The 21,091-nt window shown below is 27.0% G+C and overlaps 3 protein-coding genes across 4 annotated transcripts; 1 reads left to right on the top strand and 2 right to left on the bottom strand.

Moving 5' to 3' along the window:
- Positions 1 to 4,735: 4,735 nt before the first annotated feature.
- On the bottom strand, positions 4,736 to 7,104 carry LOC148237051 (uncharacterized). The gene is made up of 3 exons (XM_088182845.1): positions 7,044 to 7,104; positions 5,094 to 5,303; positions 4,736 to 5,019 (listed from the first exon to the last, which is right to left on the bottom strand). Exons 1-3 carry the CDS (start codon positions 7,053 to 7,055, stop codon positions 4,879 to 4,881), a joined length of 363 nt encoding a protein of 120 aa, XP_088038971.1. The 5' UTR covers positions 7,056 to 7,104; the 3' UTR covers positions 4,736 to 4,878.
- An 8,966-nt stretch (positions 7,105 to 16,070) lies between these two features.
- Positions 16,071 to 16,824, top strand: LOC148237050 (uncharacterized). The gene is made up of 2 exons (XM_088183014.1): positions 16,071 to 16,088; positions 16,152 to 16,824. The coding sequence occupies exons 1-2, from the start codon at positions 16,071 to 16,073 to the stop codon at positions 16,716 to 16,718; spliced, it is 585 nt and encodes a 194-aa protein (XP_088039140.1). The 3' UTR covers positions 16,719 to 16,824.
- A 1,213-nt stretch (positions 16,825 to 18,037) lies between these two features.
- On the bottom strand, positions 18,038 to 18,554 carry LOC148237049 (uncharacterized). Of its 2 annotated transcripts, XM_088182851.1 has the most exons (3): positions 18,497 to 18,543; positions 18,144 to 18,424; positions 18,038 to 18,100 (listed from the first exon to the last, which is right to left on the bottom strand). In XM_088182851.1, the coding sequence occupies exons 1-2, from the start codon at positions 18,506 to 18,508 to the stop codon at positions 18,161 to 18,163; spliced, it is 276 nt and encodes a 91-aa protein (XP_088038977.1). In that variant the 5' UTR covers positions 18,509 to 18,543; the 3' UTR covers positions 18,038 to 18,100; positions 18,144 to 18,160. The 2 variants fall into 2 exon arrangements, with proteins under 2 accessions (XP_088038977.1, XP_088038976.1); XM_088182850.1 differs by having other exon boundaries at positions 18,038 to 18,424; positions 18,497 to 18,554.
- Between the last annotated feature and the right edge of the window lie 2,537 nt (positions 18,555 to 21,091).

The following is a 21,091-nucleotide window of genomic DNA, read 5'->3' as shown; positions in this document are numbered from 1 at the left end:
ATTTTTTATTATATAACATACTTAAATGATAACAATGTTCGTCAATATTTTACATAATTTTTTTATAATTTTATCATCTCACTATATACATACATATATATTTTTTTTATGGTAATATTAATAAAGCTATATTTTAACCTTACTAAAATAATCAAAACTCTTAATACATATTTTACATAAGAGCTATGTTTTACACAATTTTTAATAAATTTATTGTCATTCGATATTGACCTAAATTGTACTGCAATATATAATTCTACATAATGAAGAATAATTGCTAATTGATATGCTATGAGACGTCGTGTTAAATGATCTATTTTCAAAATAATACAAATGTAAAGTTCAGTTCTACTTACAACCTTTAATCTAATTTAAATAATTAAAAAATTGTTTTTATGTAATAGAAAAAAATATATATATGCTATAATGTGACGGTATTTTTTTATAACACAATGCATTATATAAAACGAGTTTCAATTAATAAAAAACGCATATTTGACATTTACGTAACTCGAAAGAAAAAAAAATACGGTTCTACTTTGCAAACGTTCTTCTTTAATTAAATTTTTACATAAAATATACATAATAACGTAAACAAGTATTCATGTAGCCCAATCAAATGAGTTTTATATTTGACTTTCTTCAACTTTTTATTGTGTTTGTATTTTCTATAAACAATGATGGAGAGAAAGGTGTGTTTTCGCAATTTTTCAAGAACACTTCACTGGTCATTATTGACCTTGCTATACATATATTTTTAACTGCTGCCGCACAACAGGTTATATTATTTTTTCAACGACAATGTCAACTGGTAAATTGAGATCGAATATTGTGCTGTAAAGAACAATATGTATGCCTGAAGAGCTATACATTTTTTGTATTTCATATTTAGAAAATATTTGATACGAAAATATGAAATAAAAAAATAAAAATAATTTTACTACAGTGATAAATTATATTATTTTAAATTTGTTATTAAAAACAATTTTATTTTATTTTAAATAAATTTGTATTTAAAATAAAATTTAGTATCGTATAATAGCAATTTTTTGAGCATACATTCAATGATGTAATAATAGTCATTTTAGTTTATTTTATTTCATTGTGGTTTATTTAGGTCTTATTCATCATAAGTGACACTACAAAAATATAAAAAAAAAAAAAAAATTGCCATAAATATTTTTTACTGTTTTTTTTTGTAAAAAAAATAAAACTAACTAATTGTTAAAGTGATTCGAAAACCCTGTTTTTTATTAGGATTTAATTTTTTAATATAATTATGTATTATACATTAAATATAAAGTGTATTTAAAGTTTGTTTTATACAAAAAAATCATTTATATTATAAATATTTTAAAATCATATATATATATTAGCAATAAGTTAGATTTTAACAGCCTCAAAAATAGTTACTATATTCTTTATAAATAATAAAAATAAAAAGAGACAAAAATGTGAAACTTTCTCCAGATAAAATATTAATAATATTAATATTTAAAATAAATAAAAACATGTTATTTTTGGCTTGTGCGAAACAAGGAAAATCCTTGTTTCAGCAATGTCTCTTTATTTTAAAATTATTATATTAAAACTATTACATTTGAAAGATGCTGGATATATTTAAGAAAAAAAAGCAAAGCAGAATTAAATAGAAGATCTCATTAGTAAACGGCATAGTAATGAAGAGATAAAATAAAAATACCGTTAAAAGTATTCAAACAAAGATATACAAAGGAATGTTTGTTAAATATAAGATTGTAGGTGTTACTTTAAGATTGTAGGTGTTACTTTAAACGTTAGTTTACTTATTCATATAAAGTATTACAATAACAATAATGTAGCTTGAGTCGAAAATTCCAAACACGTCTGTATATTGCTAAATGCACAAAACATATTGAATACTTAAGTCATTTAAATAAATAACATTTTTTTTATATTAATAAAGATATAGCGAATGCGTGAGATCGTTTTTCTTAGTTGTTTACGAGGTAGACTTTACCAGGATGTAGTTATGATCCTGGCATACCATCGTACGACATGTTTATCCGCCTTGCTCCAATTTCTTGGCCGGCTGTTGTATTTAAAACAAATTCAATAATAAATTACTGCAAGGCCTGTTTCTATGTGGCGGTGCCCACGTAAACAGGTTTAACTTCCAAAGGAGTCGTGCTAGGATATTTTAGTATCAATGGATACCTAGATATTAGTCATCAATGCAAAATAGAATGATCTTTATTTTATAATTAATAGGATATGTAACACGACATTATTTTATTCCGTAGATTTAAATATATTTTATTTTGTAGTAGTAATATCATTAAAATTATAATTCTAGGTACTAAAATATATATTGTTTTTCACTTAAAACATTGATTAATCAATTCGCAAACTATGAAGAGTTTAGGAGTGAATTTTAAATACATTATTCCGATGGCAGACAAGTCACATTAGGGGTTTTAAAAATAGATAAAAATATAGAAAATATGTATATTTTAGTAAAGTGGAATACCAAATAAGCAAAGAAAATTTCTAAAACATAATTATAATGAGTATATGGATGATTACCGTTTTAACATTGTAAAGGCTTTGTAAATGGCATATTTAAGTTAATTAAAAAAATATTTGCACTCCTTGCGTAAATAAATTGAGTTCAATTAGTATTGGCATACTATAGTAATATCATAAAAAAATTAATAAAATGTTTTATTTAAATAAAGTAGCCTAAAATTAAAATTTGCACTACGCGACTAAAAATACATTTACCGCTTATCTTTAAAAGCAATACATTTTATTTATGTTGTTCATAATAAATCCTATTTTATTGTTATTTTATTTGCAAAAAAAATTATCATTTTAATTATGCTGCAAAACGCCGTTTATTTAAGCATAAATAAAAAAATATAGTATATTATTTTTTTATGGATTTATACCAAATAATTTAAATGTTACGATTCAGGATTGTAAGTCGCATTTAAATTATTTTCTATAAAATCATGAAAAAATATTAAAATAATTATAACAGTACGTATTTTTATTATACTATAAGCCATAAAGTTATTTTAATCATTAAATTATTTTGTAACAAAATTGTAATACTTTTTTATTTAAAAAAAATATTATATTAAAAATTCACAAATGAAAAAGTTAAGTGGCACTTAAATTGGTAATGATAATGAAACGGTTTTCAATTATTTTCAAATAATAATAATATATTTACAGATTTGATATATTCATATATCTAATATAATAAATAATTTCTAAGAAGTGTAACTAAATATATTTGTAGATATTTTTTGAGTTTTAAATATTTACTTATTATATTTTATATATTTTTAAAAAATAAACATATTTTTAGAAACCTAACTATTTTTATTTTTATGTCAGGCGTAAGCCCAATACGTTAGAATGGGGTACATATTTACTAACTGTTTAAGTAAATCAGACATAATGATTACCAACAAGTAAGCATTAATCCTTTAATTAGTGTGTTAATTTAAACATATTTATTAATTTGTTATTAAGTACCTGGTAGTGAGTTATTTTATTTATTTTTATATTATTAATTTTATTCTTATTTATTTATTATTATTTATATTTTATTTATACTAAATTATATTACAAAATGATTGTTTCTCAACATGTAATTGCATTGTATTAATCATTTATTTTAACATTTTTCTAATATTAAATTTTGTTAATTTATTTTACAGATTTTTCATATATTTTTCGGATTTTGGGTAATTTTTTTGTATTAATTCAGAGGTTCACATTATTTTTTTTTATAAAATTAATATAACATATTTTTTGTTATGTTCATTAAAGTTCTATAAAAAGCATTTACAATACAATAAAAACAAAAATAAAGGTTTTATATTTATTATTTATATAGTTATATATGTAAATATATAAAACAGTGAAAGATCGACCGCCGTACATGTACGGCGATATCGCTCAAAGGGTTAATTATCAGACTTTTCAGTATTTGAATCTAAGACATCTTAATTTATAATTATAAATTAGTATGTGTATATTAATATATGTCAATTGGCAGCTAATTCCGGTAACAAATAAAAATTTGAGTCTGCTGTTGTGGCTCGAAAAAACTGATTTATTATTATATAAAATATAAAATAACTCAAAAAATTAATTCACATTTATATGTTGAATACGATTACTTCACTTATTCATATTTTATACTTAATCTTGTTTGTTGCAAGTGATTGTATCTCATTTACAGAAATTTCCGCTTCGTTGCGCTTGTCAATATTTAATGTTAATCCACTTGAAAACCCTGCGCAAAATTTGATGCAAAAACTATTATACTTATAACATATTTTATGATGCATACTATTTTTGGAATTCAGGATCTGTCAAATTAGTAACAGACAAATATTACTAAGGTCATTTTGACTATTCAAAGATTACTTATGACTTGCTTAACATTATTTAAATATTATTCATTTTTAACTTCTAAGAATTGCAATTTTTATGTCACGGTGCAATTATTATGTGAAGAGTGCAGTCTATGCTAGAAAATGTTCTATATACACTTAATATTATATTAAAAAATTGTTGAGTTAAAATTTTAATTATGTTTAATGCGTTTTTCGTTTTATTGTATCATATTTTAATTAAAATACTCATTTCTAATATCAAGCAATATTTTTTTTTAATACACTGAATCTGTAAGTAAAATTAACTATTAAAATTAATATTAAAAAATAAAACCAATAAATAATTTGCTAATATTTTTTTATTTATTTATCTAAAAATATATTTTAAATACATTACATGCTTCAATGCATATTAATAACGCCATGAAATCATGTACTAATCTTCAAAAAATAATTTCGTCCTTAAACAACTTTAAAATTTGGTTTAGTGAAGGTAGGCGTGGGCAAGAGGAGAGGCATAAGCAGAATAGGCAGGAGCGGCTACGATCGGAGCATGAGCTGCATAAGCAGCAGGAGCAGCATAGGCAACTGGAGCGGCGGCAACGAGAGGACGACTGACGGCTACCTAGTTTGATTTAATTATATTAATATAATATTTCAATAGTAGTAAATTTATTTATTTAATAAATGGATTATTACTTTGTATGTGTTGGCGTAGGATGTGGCAACTGGTACGGCGGCTTTGACGATTGGGGCGCTGTAGGCAACTGGAGCATGGGCATAAGCAGCTGGAGCATAGGCAGCTGAAGCGTAAGCAGCTGGAGCGTAGCCAAGAGGAGCTCCTACTAGTGGAGCTCCAATAAGACCTGGCTTAGCTGAGGCGAGAGCCAAGAGGGTTGAGATTACTACCTAAATATAAAATATATTTTTAGTTTTTAATGACTCTGAACATGTTTTATTTGCATTTTATCAAAGACGCCGACGATACGCATTTAACGAGAGCTGGGTTGCACAGACAATATAAGAAAGCGCATATGGTGAGATACATTCCCTTTCGCTCGCTCGTGTGTTAAGTGACGAGAGAGAGTGCGGAACGCGTGTAACGCACGCCTTTATCTCTCACTCACTCTCGTCACTTGACACGCGAGCGAGCGAAAAGGAATGTATTTCATCGTACGCGCCTGGTTAGATCACCTATTCATTTATACTACTATTTGGCGATAGATTCCAAAAATAAACGTCTTTAACCTTCAGAATTATAAAAGTATAGCGCGAGATTTTGAACTCTAGCCAAAAAATATCAGCAAAAAATTAGGCAGTTAAAAAACACTTTCAAATAAATCTGTAAATAATATTATTAATTTTAGGTTAGTTCATAATTAAAAATTAATAAATATTTTTAGAACAAAAATGTTAATCATTTTTTTCCAAATTTTAACACAAAATTAATTTTGTAATATAAAATATTCAAGTATATTTTTATTTGTATTTTAATTATTAATTAATATAAATAAATATGCCAAGTTTTATTTTCGTTATAGCTAAGTAATGTTTTCTGTATAATAATATAAATAAAATATTTTTCGGATTTTCAAGTCGCTATGATATAACAAATATGATTTTTTTTACAAAATATCATATTTGTTAACATTGAAATATTAAATTAGATTTTATTGGAAAAACCTTAGGTTGATCATAAAAAGTTTGAGGAATATATTTTTTAGAGGATTTATATTTGTGCTAGAAAATAGCGCAATAAAAATATTTTTCATACAACAAACCAATAACAATTATTAAAAAAAAAAAAATTAAAAATATAAAATTATCGAGTGCTTAAGTCCAAGTACTAAACCAAAAGCAAATGTTTACTTAAAAATAAAAATTACGAGTAGTAAGCGCAATATTATAAGCGCTATGCGCAAAACTTATACCAGTCGGTCTAGAAATAAAAAGCACTGAAATCGAATAAAATATATATAATTACCTATGTATTTATTATACATATGTATTATTAGTTAAAAACAGATTGCGTCAGTCATTTCGTTCACTTAAAAAAACATGTAAGTATTATATATTATTATTATAAGAAATAGTAAGTTAAATGAGCTAAGATACAATACTTGTCTATTTATAATTTTCTCATAACCTTAAGCGACCTGAAGTTTAAAAACCATTGTATATGTAAAACTGTATTAATTTTAAATGTAATTTATCCTTAAAATTTTGTGTATAGAAAAAAAATAATATAGTTAGATTAAACAAAAAAATAATAGATATTAAACAAATGTATGTATATATTAAGAGCTTAAGTTAAGTATATAAATAGCATTTCACCTGTGGTTGTACAAGAAAAATATTTTAATAAGAAAATCTGCCAATAGATGTCTACTATATTTTTAATTTAATATTTATCATAACAGCTAAATCATTAAATGCTTAATATTATTTTTTTAACCGTGCCTATTACAAATGCACATTATATTTAAATTTATTTTGATCGATAAAAGTAATATTTAGGATGTAATATTTTTCGCGAAATAAACCATTCATATTAAAATATTAAAAAAATATAATTTTGCTATGGAATATGGTACAATTACTAAATCTTGAATAGACATAATTTAATATACGATATTCCATATTACTTACCAAGTTGAACATTTTGTGGGATTTGTTGTCGTTCTCGTTGCTGAAACAAGTTCGAATGTGATTTCTTCGTTTGGTGTTTGAGTTTATATACTATTTTGTATGCACGCCCTTAACTTCAATCCCTTCTTAATCGACCGTGCAGTTATGCGTACACATATGCACTTTATTGGATAAATTTATGCAAACTTTAGTCACTCGTTGTGGTAATCTCAGAAAAAGCGTAACACACAATAAGTGTACGAATTAGTATGCCACGGATAAGAAAGTTAAGAAATTTCTGATCGAATTAAAGAGATATTGTAATGTAGTAAGAGAACAAATTAAATGCTAAGAAAGGTTTAATAAGTGTTATACTTACGCCTATACAAAGTATATTTCGTGAACCATTAAAGCTACAGTCCAAAAAAAATATATTCTGAAGACTTATTTTTGCTCAAAAATATTGTAGTGAAAGTATTATTTTTTCTATAAAATATGAATAAGATAAAACTCTATGTTTTTATGTTTAGTTTATTGTACTGGAAATTAATATATAAAATATTTTTTAAATAAAAAGCTTTGAAATTCGTATTATAATTAATTGTTCTAAGCCGCCTCTGTCCCTTTCTGACGCGCATAACCTTAAATAAAATATTCTCCGTTTAATTCTCTACTCTGTAAATCGTATCGCTTTGTATGAACGGTGTATAATAATACACGTGAACAAAAGAAATATATCTAATTATAATAATATAAATAATAATAAAAATAAAAATTGAATTTGCTCCGATTGATTTTCGTGCCGCCGGTAATGCATTCTGTTGTTTCGACCAATGAGAAATAAGCATTCAAATATAAAACAAGATGGCCGACAGTACCGTGACAACAGCTTTAAATAATTATTATTTAATATTAAAATTTTTCTATGCGACAATAATTTTCATTAATTCGTTATTTAACTGAATATAAATAATCGGATTGCAAATTAACTAGATGTGTTATAACCATAAAAATTAAATATATACGTAATGTGTTGAGGATAAGAAGAATACATTGATTAAACTAGATATACATCCATAAAACAATTTTCGTAGTGAAATCTTCAATTTTGAGTTTCCGGTGACGTACTCCGAGGCCAAAAAGTGAGTTTTTCCTTTTATAAAAATTATAGATTTTTACAAAAAGAATTCATCTCATTTTGTTTTAATTTTAATTTAAAAATGCTTTAAAATTTATCTTTATTTATTATTTTTTTTTAATTTAAGTTGTGTATGTCAGTCGTGCTTAGGACGTCAATATTAAAAAAATATATTAAATTTATTAAAAATATTTATTGTGGAATATGGCCTTAAAATTTTTTATGATCATTAAAAATAGATACTTAAATGTGATTTTTTTTATTAATAAAAAACACTACCTAATAGTTAAAAAAATTATATTTTAAATAAAAATATTATTAAAAATATAATTTCTCTAAAGAATAATAAAAATATATATTCAAGTAATTTGGGTGTTCTTTAACATATAATAGATTCATATTATCTTTTTAATGTAATCACTTGTACATTAATTATTCTCAACATAGATTCCATTAACAATCATTATAATCAAATTACATAAATAATTTTACCCACATCATTAAAATCTAAATATTGATTGTATAATTAAAGATGTAATATAATACCTTTAGTGAAATATACCGACCACTATCAAAGTTCGACATCTTAGTTTAATTTTGCTTATATATTATTATACATATATGTTTTTCTAAATACACTTATGGTATTCATCTTGCCAATGTGTGTCAATCAAACGTCACACACATGCGTTCTGTGTGATCTTTGCGTGACATTTAATTTTTAAGCATCGATATTCTAAGGACAAAATAATTCTATTACGGTCAATGTAAAATTAATTAAACGTTCCGTGTAAAATATAATCACGTGTATTTTCGTTTATGAAATTAATGAAATAATGGAAAAATGTTTATGACACGACTCTTGTGACCTTACGGCGTTAAGATTTTTCTGAAAGGACTCGCGTCTTTTGATCTCGATAGCGTAGTGTGAAAATAAAAGAAGCGTGCCATTGACAGCTTATTACATTACGCAATATTTTAAAATAAATTACTCATACAATTAACTAAATATATGTATCTTTTAAGATGCACTTGTTACCACGTGCTAGGCACAGTGTTACATTTTTTTTTAAATTCGGCAATAAATCTTGTTTTATTAAATTTAAGAGCAATCCAGGGCCCTGGAAAAACAATGATTCTGGGCCTCATAACAAAAATGGCGTTTTATATATTTTTTAACATCGTAATATAATTTATTAGTAAAATAATAATATGTATGAGTTATCTCTTTCTATGCTATAAATAAATATAAAAATTATATATTAGAAATATTTTATGGCATTAAAAATTATTAAAAATATCTACTAATAATATTTATGTGGTGATTAGTCGTGTGTTCTTTGCTGCTCAGTGTTGCCATATAATGAATTTTTCAAAAAAGTAATAAAATCGTGCCATCGCGGTAGAAACGCTCGATTATCAAGAGTTTATATTAAGTCTACAATATTACGAGTATCGAATAAAGTACATCTAAACCGAATTTCACCCAATAGGAGAGCGCAAAAAACAATTATCACTTCTCAGAAGTCAAAAATCCCCGTCAAAAGCAATAAAATCGTGCCGTCGCCGTCGCAGTGGGAACGCTCGTTACCGAGCGTTCCCACTGCGACGACTCCGACACGATTTTATTGCTTTTGCCGTGAATTTTTGCCTTCTGAGAAGTGATAATTGTTTTTGCGCTTTCCTATTGACCAAAATTTGGTTTAAAAATACTTTAATCAGCCCTCTTATATTATAAGTTCGTAGTAATATCAATAAGGATAGCTATGATATTTTTAAAACATAGTATAATATCGAAATGCAGACATACTGTGGAGCAATATGTGAGATGCGATGTCTGTCTGTACTTATTCTTTCGCTTATTTTCCACTGAGAGATGTATTGGCTTAGTTTGTATTTTGGACTTGACCTAATAAAAGTTCTAAAACTAATTAGAGGTTGGGTTTGGGTTTGAACAGATAATAGACGTTTCGCAACTGTCAAATTGAGCTTCATAGACATTTTAGTGCAGCCAGTTAAATTATATTTTGCTAGTAAAAATACACATCTACTGGTGAAAATGTATTTGGTCTTATTTAAGGATAAAATAACTTTACAAAAATACACATTTGCTGTAACATTTATACATCGGGTGTAAATAAATAATGATAATTATTTAAATATATATATATATATATATATATATATATATATATATATATATATATATATATATATATATATATATATATTATATCTACATATAGAAAAGTTGAAGTTATATTATTTTACTAGCACCATTCACTGTTGAAAATATATATCTACTGATGAAAATGTATTCCCTACGTGATTTTACTAAAATGAGATATTTTAAAAAATAATTTCGGGATAGATTCGAGACTGTTTTTTTTGTGTATTTTATTTTAGTAATAAGCGCATGACACTGAATGTATTATTTATTTATTTTTCTGCAATAAATCTAGTAATACAATCTATAAAAATATTACATTTATATAATTCAGCTGGTGCTGTTGTTTATTTTTCGTTATTTCTTTGCTTCATTATGTCTTCATTAGGTATTCGATCTGAAAATTCAGATCAAGTACCTAAATTTATTGCTACTAATTTACATTTGTTGAATATTTTCTCTCATGTCTAATATTTTTTAAATGTTCAATAAGTTCTCAAAAATCATTTGTAAATGGAGTTTTAATATAAGTGGTTCGTAGTATATATAGTTAATATATAGTTTATATTTAGGATTTTATCAGAACAAGGGCAATACATTTTTTAGTGTCAGTATTATGATTATATTGAAGCAAATTTGTTGTATAGAGATATTATATTGCGTATCTATATCAGTAACCAGATTTATGCCTTTCAATAGTTTCATGTTACACTTTGAAAATTGTTGAACTGAAAGGCGCTTGTCAATTGAATATTTATGACGTATTGGTTAGATATATGTTCTGTGCTTTCGATAGTTATCGTTTTGACATAAACAACGCAATTTTCCATATGGCAGGAGAATGTCTATTTTTTAAGCTCTTAAATGATTGTGCAGGACAACTTTTTATCGTCTAATAAATTTTGTATGATAAATAATATCTATTGATGTAATAATTTTTTTTTATATAAAATACATAGTTCGAAAATATTTTAACAAGCAGTCATTATATAGCAAACAAATTAATGGTAAATACACAGCATTTATTAAATGTTTTTATAACACGCTGTATTTTAATTTATTTGGATCGATAGAAAGCAATCTAACTGAACCTATTTTTTTAATAATGAATTAAAAAATGCAATTAAAAATGTATACACATATTATTATTTTATTGCATTTCAAGCATTTCATTGTTATATAATAATATATTAACATATACATATCTTTATTAAACGTATTAAGACGTGTTTTATCTGATGTTTTTTTATTTATTTGTAACTAGCAATTAAACAAATATCATGTTTTATAAGACCAACATATTATTAATTATTTTTTCATTAACTTAAATATTTCCGTAGCTCAGTTAAGTACTATACTACAATACGATTCAAGGACACCTGTTAACTCGTGCGTAACGTAATATTCTCCTAATTAAACGTATATTTTTTTTTATATATATATACTATATAGAGAATAATTTTATCGTATATTCGTTACCATTTACTTACCTAGTTTATTTTTTATGTAAAATATAAGTGCGTAAATGAGTCATATCGGCTAGAGTAAAGCCTCGGTTGCCAACAAAGCTTTGGGCATAATATTGTATTATAAAATGTGTCATGAATTTTTGTCACTGTGTTACTATGCCCAGAAGCTACAGTTGAGCTGAAATCAGATGCGTCAAACCTTGCTATTGATTTTATTAATTATATGTGTATAAGTTATAATATATTATTTTTATTTGTAAGCTTCAAAATTGCATAGTCGTGAAAATTTTTAGAGTGAGATTTTTCAAGTGTCATGATATTATTATTGCATTTTTTTTAAGCACATTTACAGATTAGGTAAATATTGTATAGTATACGTAGCTATATCTGCATCTAAAGAATTTAATCGTCACTAAAAATCGGCGTTTCTGAATCAAGTTTGACGTGAAGAGAGAATCAGCTGCTTAATCGATCTTCTCAGTTTTTGTCGATGGTCATCGTAGCTTCATTTGGTGCAAGATAAAATTACAGATGGAAAAAAATCTGAATAGAAGTAACCGTGACGGTTAATTGCGTGTAAATCAATATCAAAACAAACACAAAATTATAAATGCGGTGAACAAAATTTGAAAGGTCAAAGAAAATGAACTATTTGGATTGTTTATGTTAACCTTCAGACACGATGAAGACATGAAAAGCAAACTTGAAGCTATGAGAAGCACTAAATTAATTCCGTAATGCAAAAAGCGACAAAAATATGGTTGCACGCAAAAATTCTGAAGGTGAGAGTCAAAAACGTTAAATGCGCTGTCTGCTCAAAGTGCGGTGAAAATCACGTAGCATGTAGAGGCTGCAAGGAACTTCGCAAATGAAGAGATAAAACAACCAAAGCTAAAAATATACAACATTAACCGAGAACACTTATCTCTACTACAGTAACAAAGGAAGAATATTATGCTCAAATAACTGAAAAGAGCATCAATCAGCAAAAACAAAGCCAAAGTTTGAAGCAATTGAGAAAAGAATGTCTAGAGTGGAAGATGTCAACAGAAAAATTATGACGTACTTAAAATCCAACGATATAAAAAAACGTAAAAATAGTGACATGGAACGCTAATGGTCCACTGAACAGAAGAGAAAAACTACAAGTTTTTTTAGATAATCAAAAAAATTATATATGTCTCATTTCAGAATTACACTTATTTTAAGATTAGAGGCTATAAAATATATTATTCATTACACCTGAAAAATAAAGTAAAAGGTGGTAGCGCTATTATAATCAAGATAGTAACTAACGTAATTACTCTCCGATGCATTGAAATAATATTTCTTTATTGCGAAACGGGCACGGAAACTATATATCATCGGACGACAAAAAACAATATTCCCGATGTTCATCAAGCATATGCCACTTTCTAGAGGCGTGGATATATTTTGATGGTCGAAGAAACGAGTGCAACAAATGGCTGGATGGTTTGATTCGTCAGCGAGTTATACAACCCTTGGTAATTGAGGCTGCTCCAGAATCAGGGGAGGTCAAATATGGCGCGAGGCCTAAGACGGAGGACCATACAGTCATAGACCGTCAGGGCTAAAGAGGAACCTCCACTACACTGTCGCTGTCACAACTACAAGTCATCTGAGGATCATCCACTGGACATCATCCCTCCACCAGCTTCTCCACCACTGCTCGGAGAAATTCTAGTTTGACACAATATATGTAATATTATATAATCAATTATTACTAGTTTCTGACTGTGAAGTCACACCTCTTAAAATCGTGTAAGCTTGTCTCGGTCATTGTTCATGTTGTTCTTGTGTGTTCTCGAGGGTTTATTTGTAAAGCACCTTTGTGTAATCAAAGATTTTTTCAAGGAAATTTTATAAATTATTTTTAAGTGACAACGAAAAATTTGTCGACCGTCACTTTGAATGATACAATGGTTGCCGATCACTCTTGTGGTACATTTGCGTTACGTAAAAGTAGAGTTACAGCTAGGCGTATATACATATAATGTGTATGTACATTGTTAACGATTATGCGGATAGTGTATTGCACAATAGGCCGGTTGCGCGGGTCTTTAGATAGTTATTGTCGATCAGTATTCGTGTCAACGATGACCCAAAAGAATCGATCCACTTTTAATTGTCGGCACAGTGTGGCCCAACAACGAAGGACGAACACTCGTGTGATGATCAGCTGATTGGAAAGTAGACGCCATAGCAAAATCGCACAAATCTTAAGTTGAATCTAAGTGCCAAAAAATAACAGATTTGATTTGTCAGAAAGATATTAATAGTTGGAATTAAATATAAAAATAATTTCTAGATAAACTAAACATTTATTTATTTACTTTTTATCTAGAAATGATATAGACGTTTATTATTTATAATATATTTATCATGTTTTTCTCATCGAAGGGTTTTTGGGGCATTTCGTTGGGATAAATTCAAAAAATAGAACACGAAAACATTATACATCATATTTTCTATACCTTTTCAATAATAGTATTTACGTCTATTTTTTCTCCAAATGGTATATTTTTACACTCGTTGCGTAGACTGGTTCGTCAGATTAACTTTTATATTTAAAAGCTAAATCGTATGGCATCAACAAGTATCCCTAAGAAATAAATTTCGTTTGATATGGTTACTATTTAAAACACTTGGTTCAAATATAAGCGAAAACATATAGATACATACTTTATAAATAACTGTTTTGATGTATTTACTACTTTTGGACCGTGGGGGTGTAATTGTGTAGCCAAAATAGATTCTGAAAAGCTGGTAAAAGTTTTTAGACACTCACAAGATTGCGATGGCATCCGTAGCCAATATTGATCATAAATATATACATACTATATACATAGTTTAAATATCAGATCAGAGAGTCTTCACTGGCATGTCTAATTGTATTATTGTCGGCTGTGATTTTGTTAAATGATCCATTGATTTGTCTCTACTGACGTAACTCCATGTCATCTCTCGTCGCGTCCTTCCGAATTGACTAAGTATATTATATTTATAACGTTGGTTTGAGACAGCTCTGGTGAATCGCAGATGACGATGTTTGCAAGCCAATTGCATCGCCTCTTAGGCACACCCTCAAAATAGGTTCATGGTTTGAAAGGAAAATTATTTAGATAGCCACTTCGGCGATCACTTGTCATTGGTAGAATAACAATAGTATTATGTACATGGCAAAAATTATTATCTCTACTCTATTTGCGTTAACACAGTCAGTTCGAGAGCTATCCATTTTATCATTATTCATAATTGAGAATAATAAGTTTTGTACATAAAAACCTATTATTAATATTTTTTAAGTAAAAGAAAGCCATATATTAATTTCTTCTTGTCTTCTAAAATAATAGGTGATTCATAGAAAAATCATTTTTATAAGTCTAAGGTTAAATTTAATAAGTCTTGTACACAAAAACATTTTATATATATTTTTAAGTAAAAGAAAGTCATATCATTTTTTCTTCTTGTCTAGTAAAAGAATATGTTATTTACAAAAAATTAAACCAGTTATAATACTGATTAAACTTGATAAAATATTTATTAAATTACCTTTCAATCCAGAAAAGGATTTTAAAATTATGGATGTGTTAAAAATTATATTATTCTAAAAAAAATGACAAAAACCGAAATTTTTAGTATCTATTCTGTTCTTAATGAATTTATTTTGCAGTTAAAATAAACCTTTCTGTCGACATAATGAACAAAGTTATTTTAAAATTCATAGGTGGTTTCTTTTAAGATTAGTAAGACTTCTTATATATATCCAATCATTAGAAAGGAATATGCTCTTTTGTATATCTATTGTTTTGCAATAAATATATTTATAGTAAAAATAGTAAGCAAAATTAAGATAGAGAATTTCGCAGAAAAAAAAGGTCATGTAATGTATATGTATATTTAAGAAAAAAAAATATATTTAGAGAATATTTTATACTTCAATTTTGCATCAACTTCCTTAAACGTAGGTCATGGTCATGAAAGTATGAAAGCAAAAGTTTTGCATATCGCATTATGCAAAGTCACGTACCGCCTCACTTTTAGAACATTAAAATTCATTAGCAGTAAAGTGACCCAATATGAAAAGTCCGTCACAATATTTAAGGAGCAAATGTTATTTTCTTATATAATTAATCCAATTTGGCATTCGCTTATAACGAAATCGTTTACTATAAAACGATACATATCCAATCGTTTGACATCAAGCGTTCAAGTGCTTTCAATCGAGTAACATCCTCAATCAACCAATAACAATGATGTACCAAAGTGTGGTGAGCTATCAATATTGCTATTAGGTTATAGTGTACAAGTATTAACTTTTATTTATATTTTAGATTTTGGCTTTGACCGCTTTGGTCGCAAGTTCAACGGCATCAGTAGCTCCAATTGCTTCGTATGCAATTGCTCCGATCGCTAGCTCATTCTCTTCTCATTCTGTGAATCATGCAGTAGCATCTCCAATAGTTGCTCCTGCTCCTATATTGGCACCAGCTCCAGTATTTGCTCCAGCGCCTTTAATTGGCAGAGCTCCAATTGTAGCTCCAGCTCCATACTTTCCAGCACCAGCTCCGTTTGTCGCTAGAGCTCCTTTAGTCGCTGCTCCATCTTCATATTTTCCAGCTCCATCTCCATACTTCCCAGCTCCAGCTCCATTTGTCGCTAGAGCTCCTTTAGTCGCCGCACCATCTCCATATTTCCCAGCCCCTGCTCCATTCTTCGCCAAGGCTCCGTTAGTTGCAGCTCCAGCTCCATTCTTCCCAGCACCAGCACCAGTGTTTGCTCCAGCTCCGATCGTAGCCAAAGCACCTTTAGTGGCAGCTCCAGCTCCATTTATAGCCAGAGCTCCAGCTCCATTCCTAGCGGCGCCAGCTCCATTCTTCCAAAGGACAGTCATCGGTTAATTTATTACTCATGTTACTCGCTATAAGCTTTAGTCAATTTATATACTATAAAATTGTTACTGTTGATATATTTTATAAGAACGAATAAAAACTGATGTTATAAATATATTTTTATTGATTTAATGCACCATGCGTCTGAAATTTAAATTTAGATCTAACATTTGATATGCTAGGTTTTTAATAGTATAAAATTTACGATAGAAGACGTCATATTCGCGGTTGACCTTTAGACTATTAAATCAATTTTAACGCTATCCTCGCTTTCGAATTCACTGAACCGTGATAGGAGCGTTAAAGTGTGTGATCGGTTTAAAAAAGTTAAAAATAACTTACCTTGAGGTTAAAATAATTAAAAGTTCAAAAGTTTACACTCTAAATTAATTGTGTGTCCTCTAAACTGCATAAAGTTCATTGAAATATATGTCTGGTATAGTAATCGTTAAACAATCTAGTAATCGTATCTTTAATGTAACTGAATATGCATTTTTGTATGAAAATAAAATTTAATACAGCATGTGTATTATATATATTTAATATAAATTAAAGCTAAGAATAATACAGTATCTATCTGCTGTTATTTATAGCGCCACAAGCATTGTTTCATTGCTATGGGTTGTGTGGTACATACTATGACACGTGCTGCTTTCTTCGTTTAATTAAAAATTTAGTAAATTCCAAAGAACTACAGAAAATTGTTACAAAACAAATAGTAGTAAGATATATTTTAGATTTTTTATTATAAATAATACATATATTGTAAGATATGTTCTTTGAGGTGTAAATGTTTTTATATAAAAATATAAAATTACATAATTCAATTTTATTTATATGTTATATATAGCATTATTATGTCATTTTCACCCCGAAGTTGAGTTTTGTTGCGTACTTTTTTATGTAACTTATAAATGTCACGATTCCTTTAAAAATATTACGCAATAATGTTGCGTATTTAAACTTTTACAATTTAAAAATCTTAATTAACTTTTTGAGTATATTTCTGTCTAACAATCATTATTGAATTTTATTATATAAGCAAATAAAAGTGTCATAAACAGATTTTTCCATTGATTTTTAAAAAAATATTCTCAGCATTATATAAGGTATCGGGCACAATTAAAAGCAAACAAAGCTTTTCAAATGTTTTATTTTATTTTTGTATTAACGTTTAAAGCTTGCAGACTAATTTATATAATATTAAATATTTTTATCCAATTTATTTTTAATGTATTACGTCAGAAAAAATACAATGTTACTAAGTGTGTATTTATTTTATCATATAATGCTTGAAGATGATATTATATTTATTTGTAAAAGACTTGTTTTAGGATGTACATTTTTTATTTAATTCATAATAAAATGGAACATATTTTAGAATAATTTAATAAAAATACAGTCAGATACGGACGCATTGATGCGTATATGTAAGTTTGAAGGTTTTGGAATTATCCGAGGTAAGTAGTGTAGGGATAAGCATAATGAGCTGGAGCGGCGATCAATGGTGAATGAGCAGCAATTAATGGAGAATGAGCAGCGACGAGTGGAGCTGGAGCAGCAACCAGAGGAGCAGAATGAGCTAATAATGGAGCAGCAATCGCATGGTTGACAGTATGGGCTGAATATGAAGTAGCATAAGGTGCTACAGCATAAGAAGCCAATGGAAGTACTCCAGCTTGGGCGGAAGCCACGAAGGCAATAGCGAAAATCATCTAAAGAATAAAAATATTATTAATACAAAAAAATAATGACACGAAAAAGTTAAAATCAATTCAGATTCTAACCAAGAATTTCATTTTTGGTTTATTGGTTGTCGTCCTGTGATCGGAAGGCAATTGAGTGTTGTATGCTTTGATGAGATCCAAATTGCTTTATATACTGAGTATTCAAATCCCACTACTTTAGTATATCCATGTTGGGAAATTTCGTTGATCAGAGTATTCATTTTTATTCATTGAATGTCGCTGAATGACTTAACCATTCTGAGTTACATAAATGAGAGTTTTTCTTTTTGATAATATATAATAAGTAAGTGCAAGGTTTTTGATTCAGCATTGAATTACTAGTATTTTTTAGTATTTATACATCTGCGATGTAAGTAAAATTAATGTTACTTTTATATATAAAATAAAGCTTTATTAATGATCTATATACACTACCTCTTTTATCAAAATCGTATAATTTAAACATGTGTTCTAATCTTAGCTTTAAACATAATGACATTATTTATTTTTTATATTTGTACAAAACATTTCATTTTTTATTTAAATATGTTTCAAAATTGGGAAAATTTTATGTCTTGTACATATAAAAAAAAAGCCATGTATTAATTTTTTCTTGTCTTCTACAAAAATAGGTGATTATCAGAAAAATAAACATTGTCCAAAAAATAGTAGTTGTCATAAATACTGGTTAAACTGTATTCATTAAATTTTTATTAAATTACCTTTCAATCTAGAAGAGTACTTTAAAGTTATGGATGTGCTAAAAAACTATAATATTGTAAAAATAAAATGATAAAAACCGTCGTTTTTGGTATTTATTATATTCTTTTTGCATTTAGTTTGTAGTTGTAATATTCTGTCAAAACAATAAACAAAGCTATTTTATAATTTATAGGGTGTTTTTTTAAGACTAGTAGAACTATTTATGGTATACAATCCATATAATTTAATATGCTCCATAAATTTGACATTTTTATATTTATTGTTTAAGAATAAATATATTTATAAAAAAAATTAATAAGCAGAACTATTATTGTAGAAATTGTAATAACAAGATCAGATATTATTTGTTACTGTTAAATATCTATGACATAATTTAAAAAGTTAAAAATAACGTATTATTTTTGTACAAATATAAATATTATTTATTAAAATTATGTATTATGCAAAAAACTACAAAAGTCAATTTTCATTATAAAAAAAAAAGTTGAGTTATAAGTAAAAAAGCTATGCGATATTTATTTTGAATCTCCTTAGTGCAAAAAATTATTTCTTTTTAAATGTAATTTTAATAAATAAATATGTTTTTTATATAGCTAAATATGTTTAATATATTGTCTAAAACCTAAAAAGTTAAAAAAACTTGCAATAAGTTTATAAATATTTGGATAATAACTGCACTAAGCTTTTTATGTACCAACGATATGCAATATGTTATACCTTTACCTAATTTTTGTAGCTAATCATAAACCGAAAATTTAACTATTTTTATTTAAAAATTCATACTCATAAATAAGGAGCACAAAACTCAATATTAAACCGCATACTTAATTAATTAAAATTAATTAATAAACAGCATAATTAATTATTAAAATGATTTTAGAATATTTTATAAGCGCATTAATGTTTTTTTAAAAAAATTAAAAAATGTAATTAAGTTTACTAATGTTATATTTTTTATCTTTTTTAATCTTTGTGGCAAAAATATTGTTAGTTCAACGTTAATAAAATATAATAAAATTGAATAATTGTTTTTTTGATTGCCCATCAGTTAATACTTATGTTTTATCTTGCATTCATAATTATCCTTTTAATGACAATATTATTACTTATAATAAGTGAGAATAGAATGAAGCACATTTAAACCAAATTTTGAGCAAAAAACCAATTATCCCTTCTCAGAAGTAAAAAATCCACGTCAAAAGCAATAAAATCATGCCGTTGCAGAGTCAGTTTTTATAATAATAAAACGACTTGCAGCTAGTGAAATTTAAATAAAGTAAACCTAAACCGTATTTAAACCAAAAAATTCTGGTTGCCATCGTAATGTGAACGCTCGGATATATATTGCTCACACTACTTTTTATATTAATATTACAAATTAAATGAGGCACACCTAAACCGAATTTTGCCCAATAGGTGAGCGCAAAAAACAATTATCGCTTCTCAGAAGTCAAAAATCCACGTCAAAAGCAATAAAATCGTGCCGTCGCCGTCGCAGTGGGAACGCTCGTTACCGAGCGTTCCCACTGCGACGGCACCGACACGATTTTATTGCTTTTGACGTGAATTTTTGCCTTCTGAGAAGTGATAATTGTTTTTGCGCACTCCTATTGACCAAAATTCGGTTTGAATATACTTTAACCAATACTCTCACATCAGAAGTCCGTAGTAATATCGGTAATAAAAAACATGGTGTAAAATTTAATTGTCAAGATTCTTAAATAATTAATAATTTATTTTATTTAATGTATTGTTTTTAATTAAATGTTTAATATTGACGAAATGTTATTAATTTAACAGAAAACGGTTATATGAATTGCTGACATGAAATATAATTTTTGGAATACAATAATAATAAAATTGTATGTTTCTGTATTTCACCACATTTATTATTGTGTAACACATTATTTTCTTAGAGTTAACAAGATTTTA

The sequence above is a fragment of the Plectrocnemia conspersa genome, unplaced genomic scaffold, assembly GCF_051122295.1.
Source record: "Plectrocnemia conspersa isolate PC_06_02 unplaced genomic scaffold, ASM5112229v1 ptg000003l, whole genome shotgun sequence".
NCBI classification, from domain to species: Eukaryota; Metazoa; Arthropoda; class Insecta; order Trichoptera; family Polycentropodidae; genus Plectrocnemia; species Plectrocnemia conspersa.
This window is presented reverse-complemented; position numbering and strand designations above follow the sequence as displayed.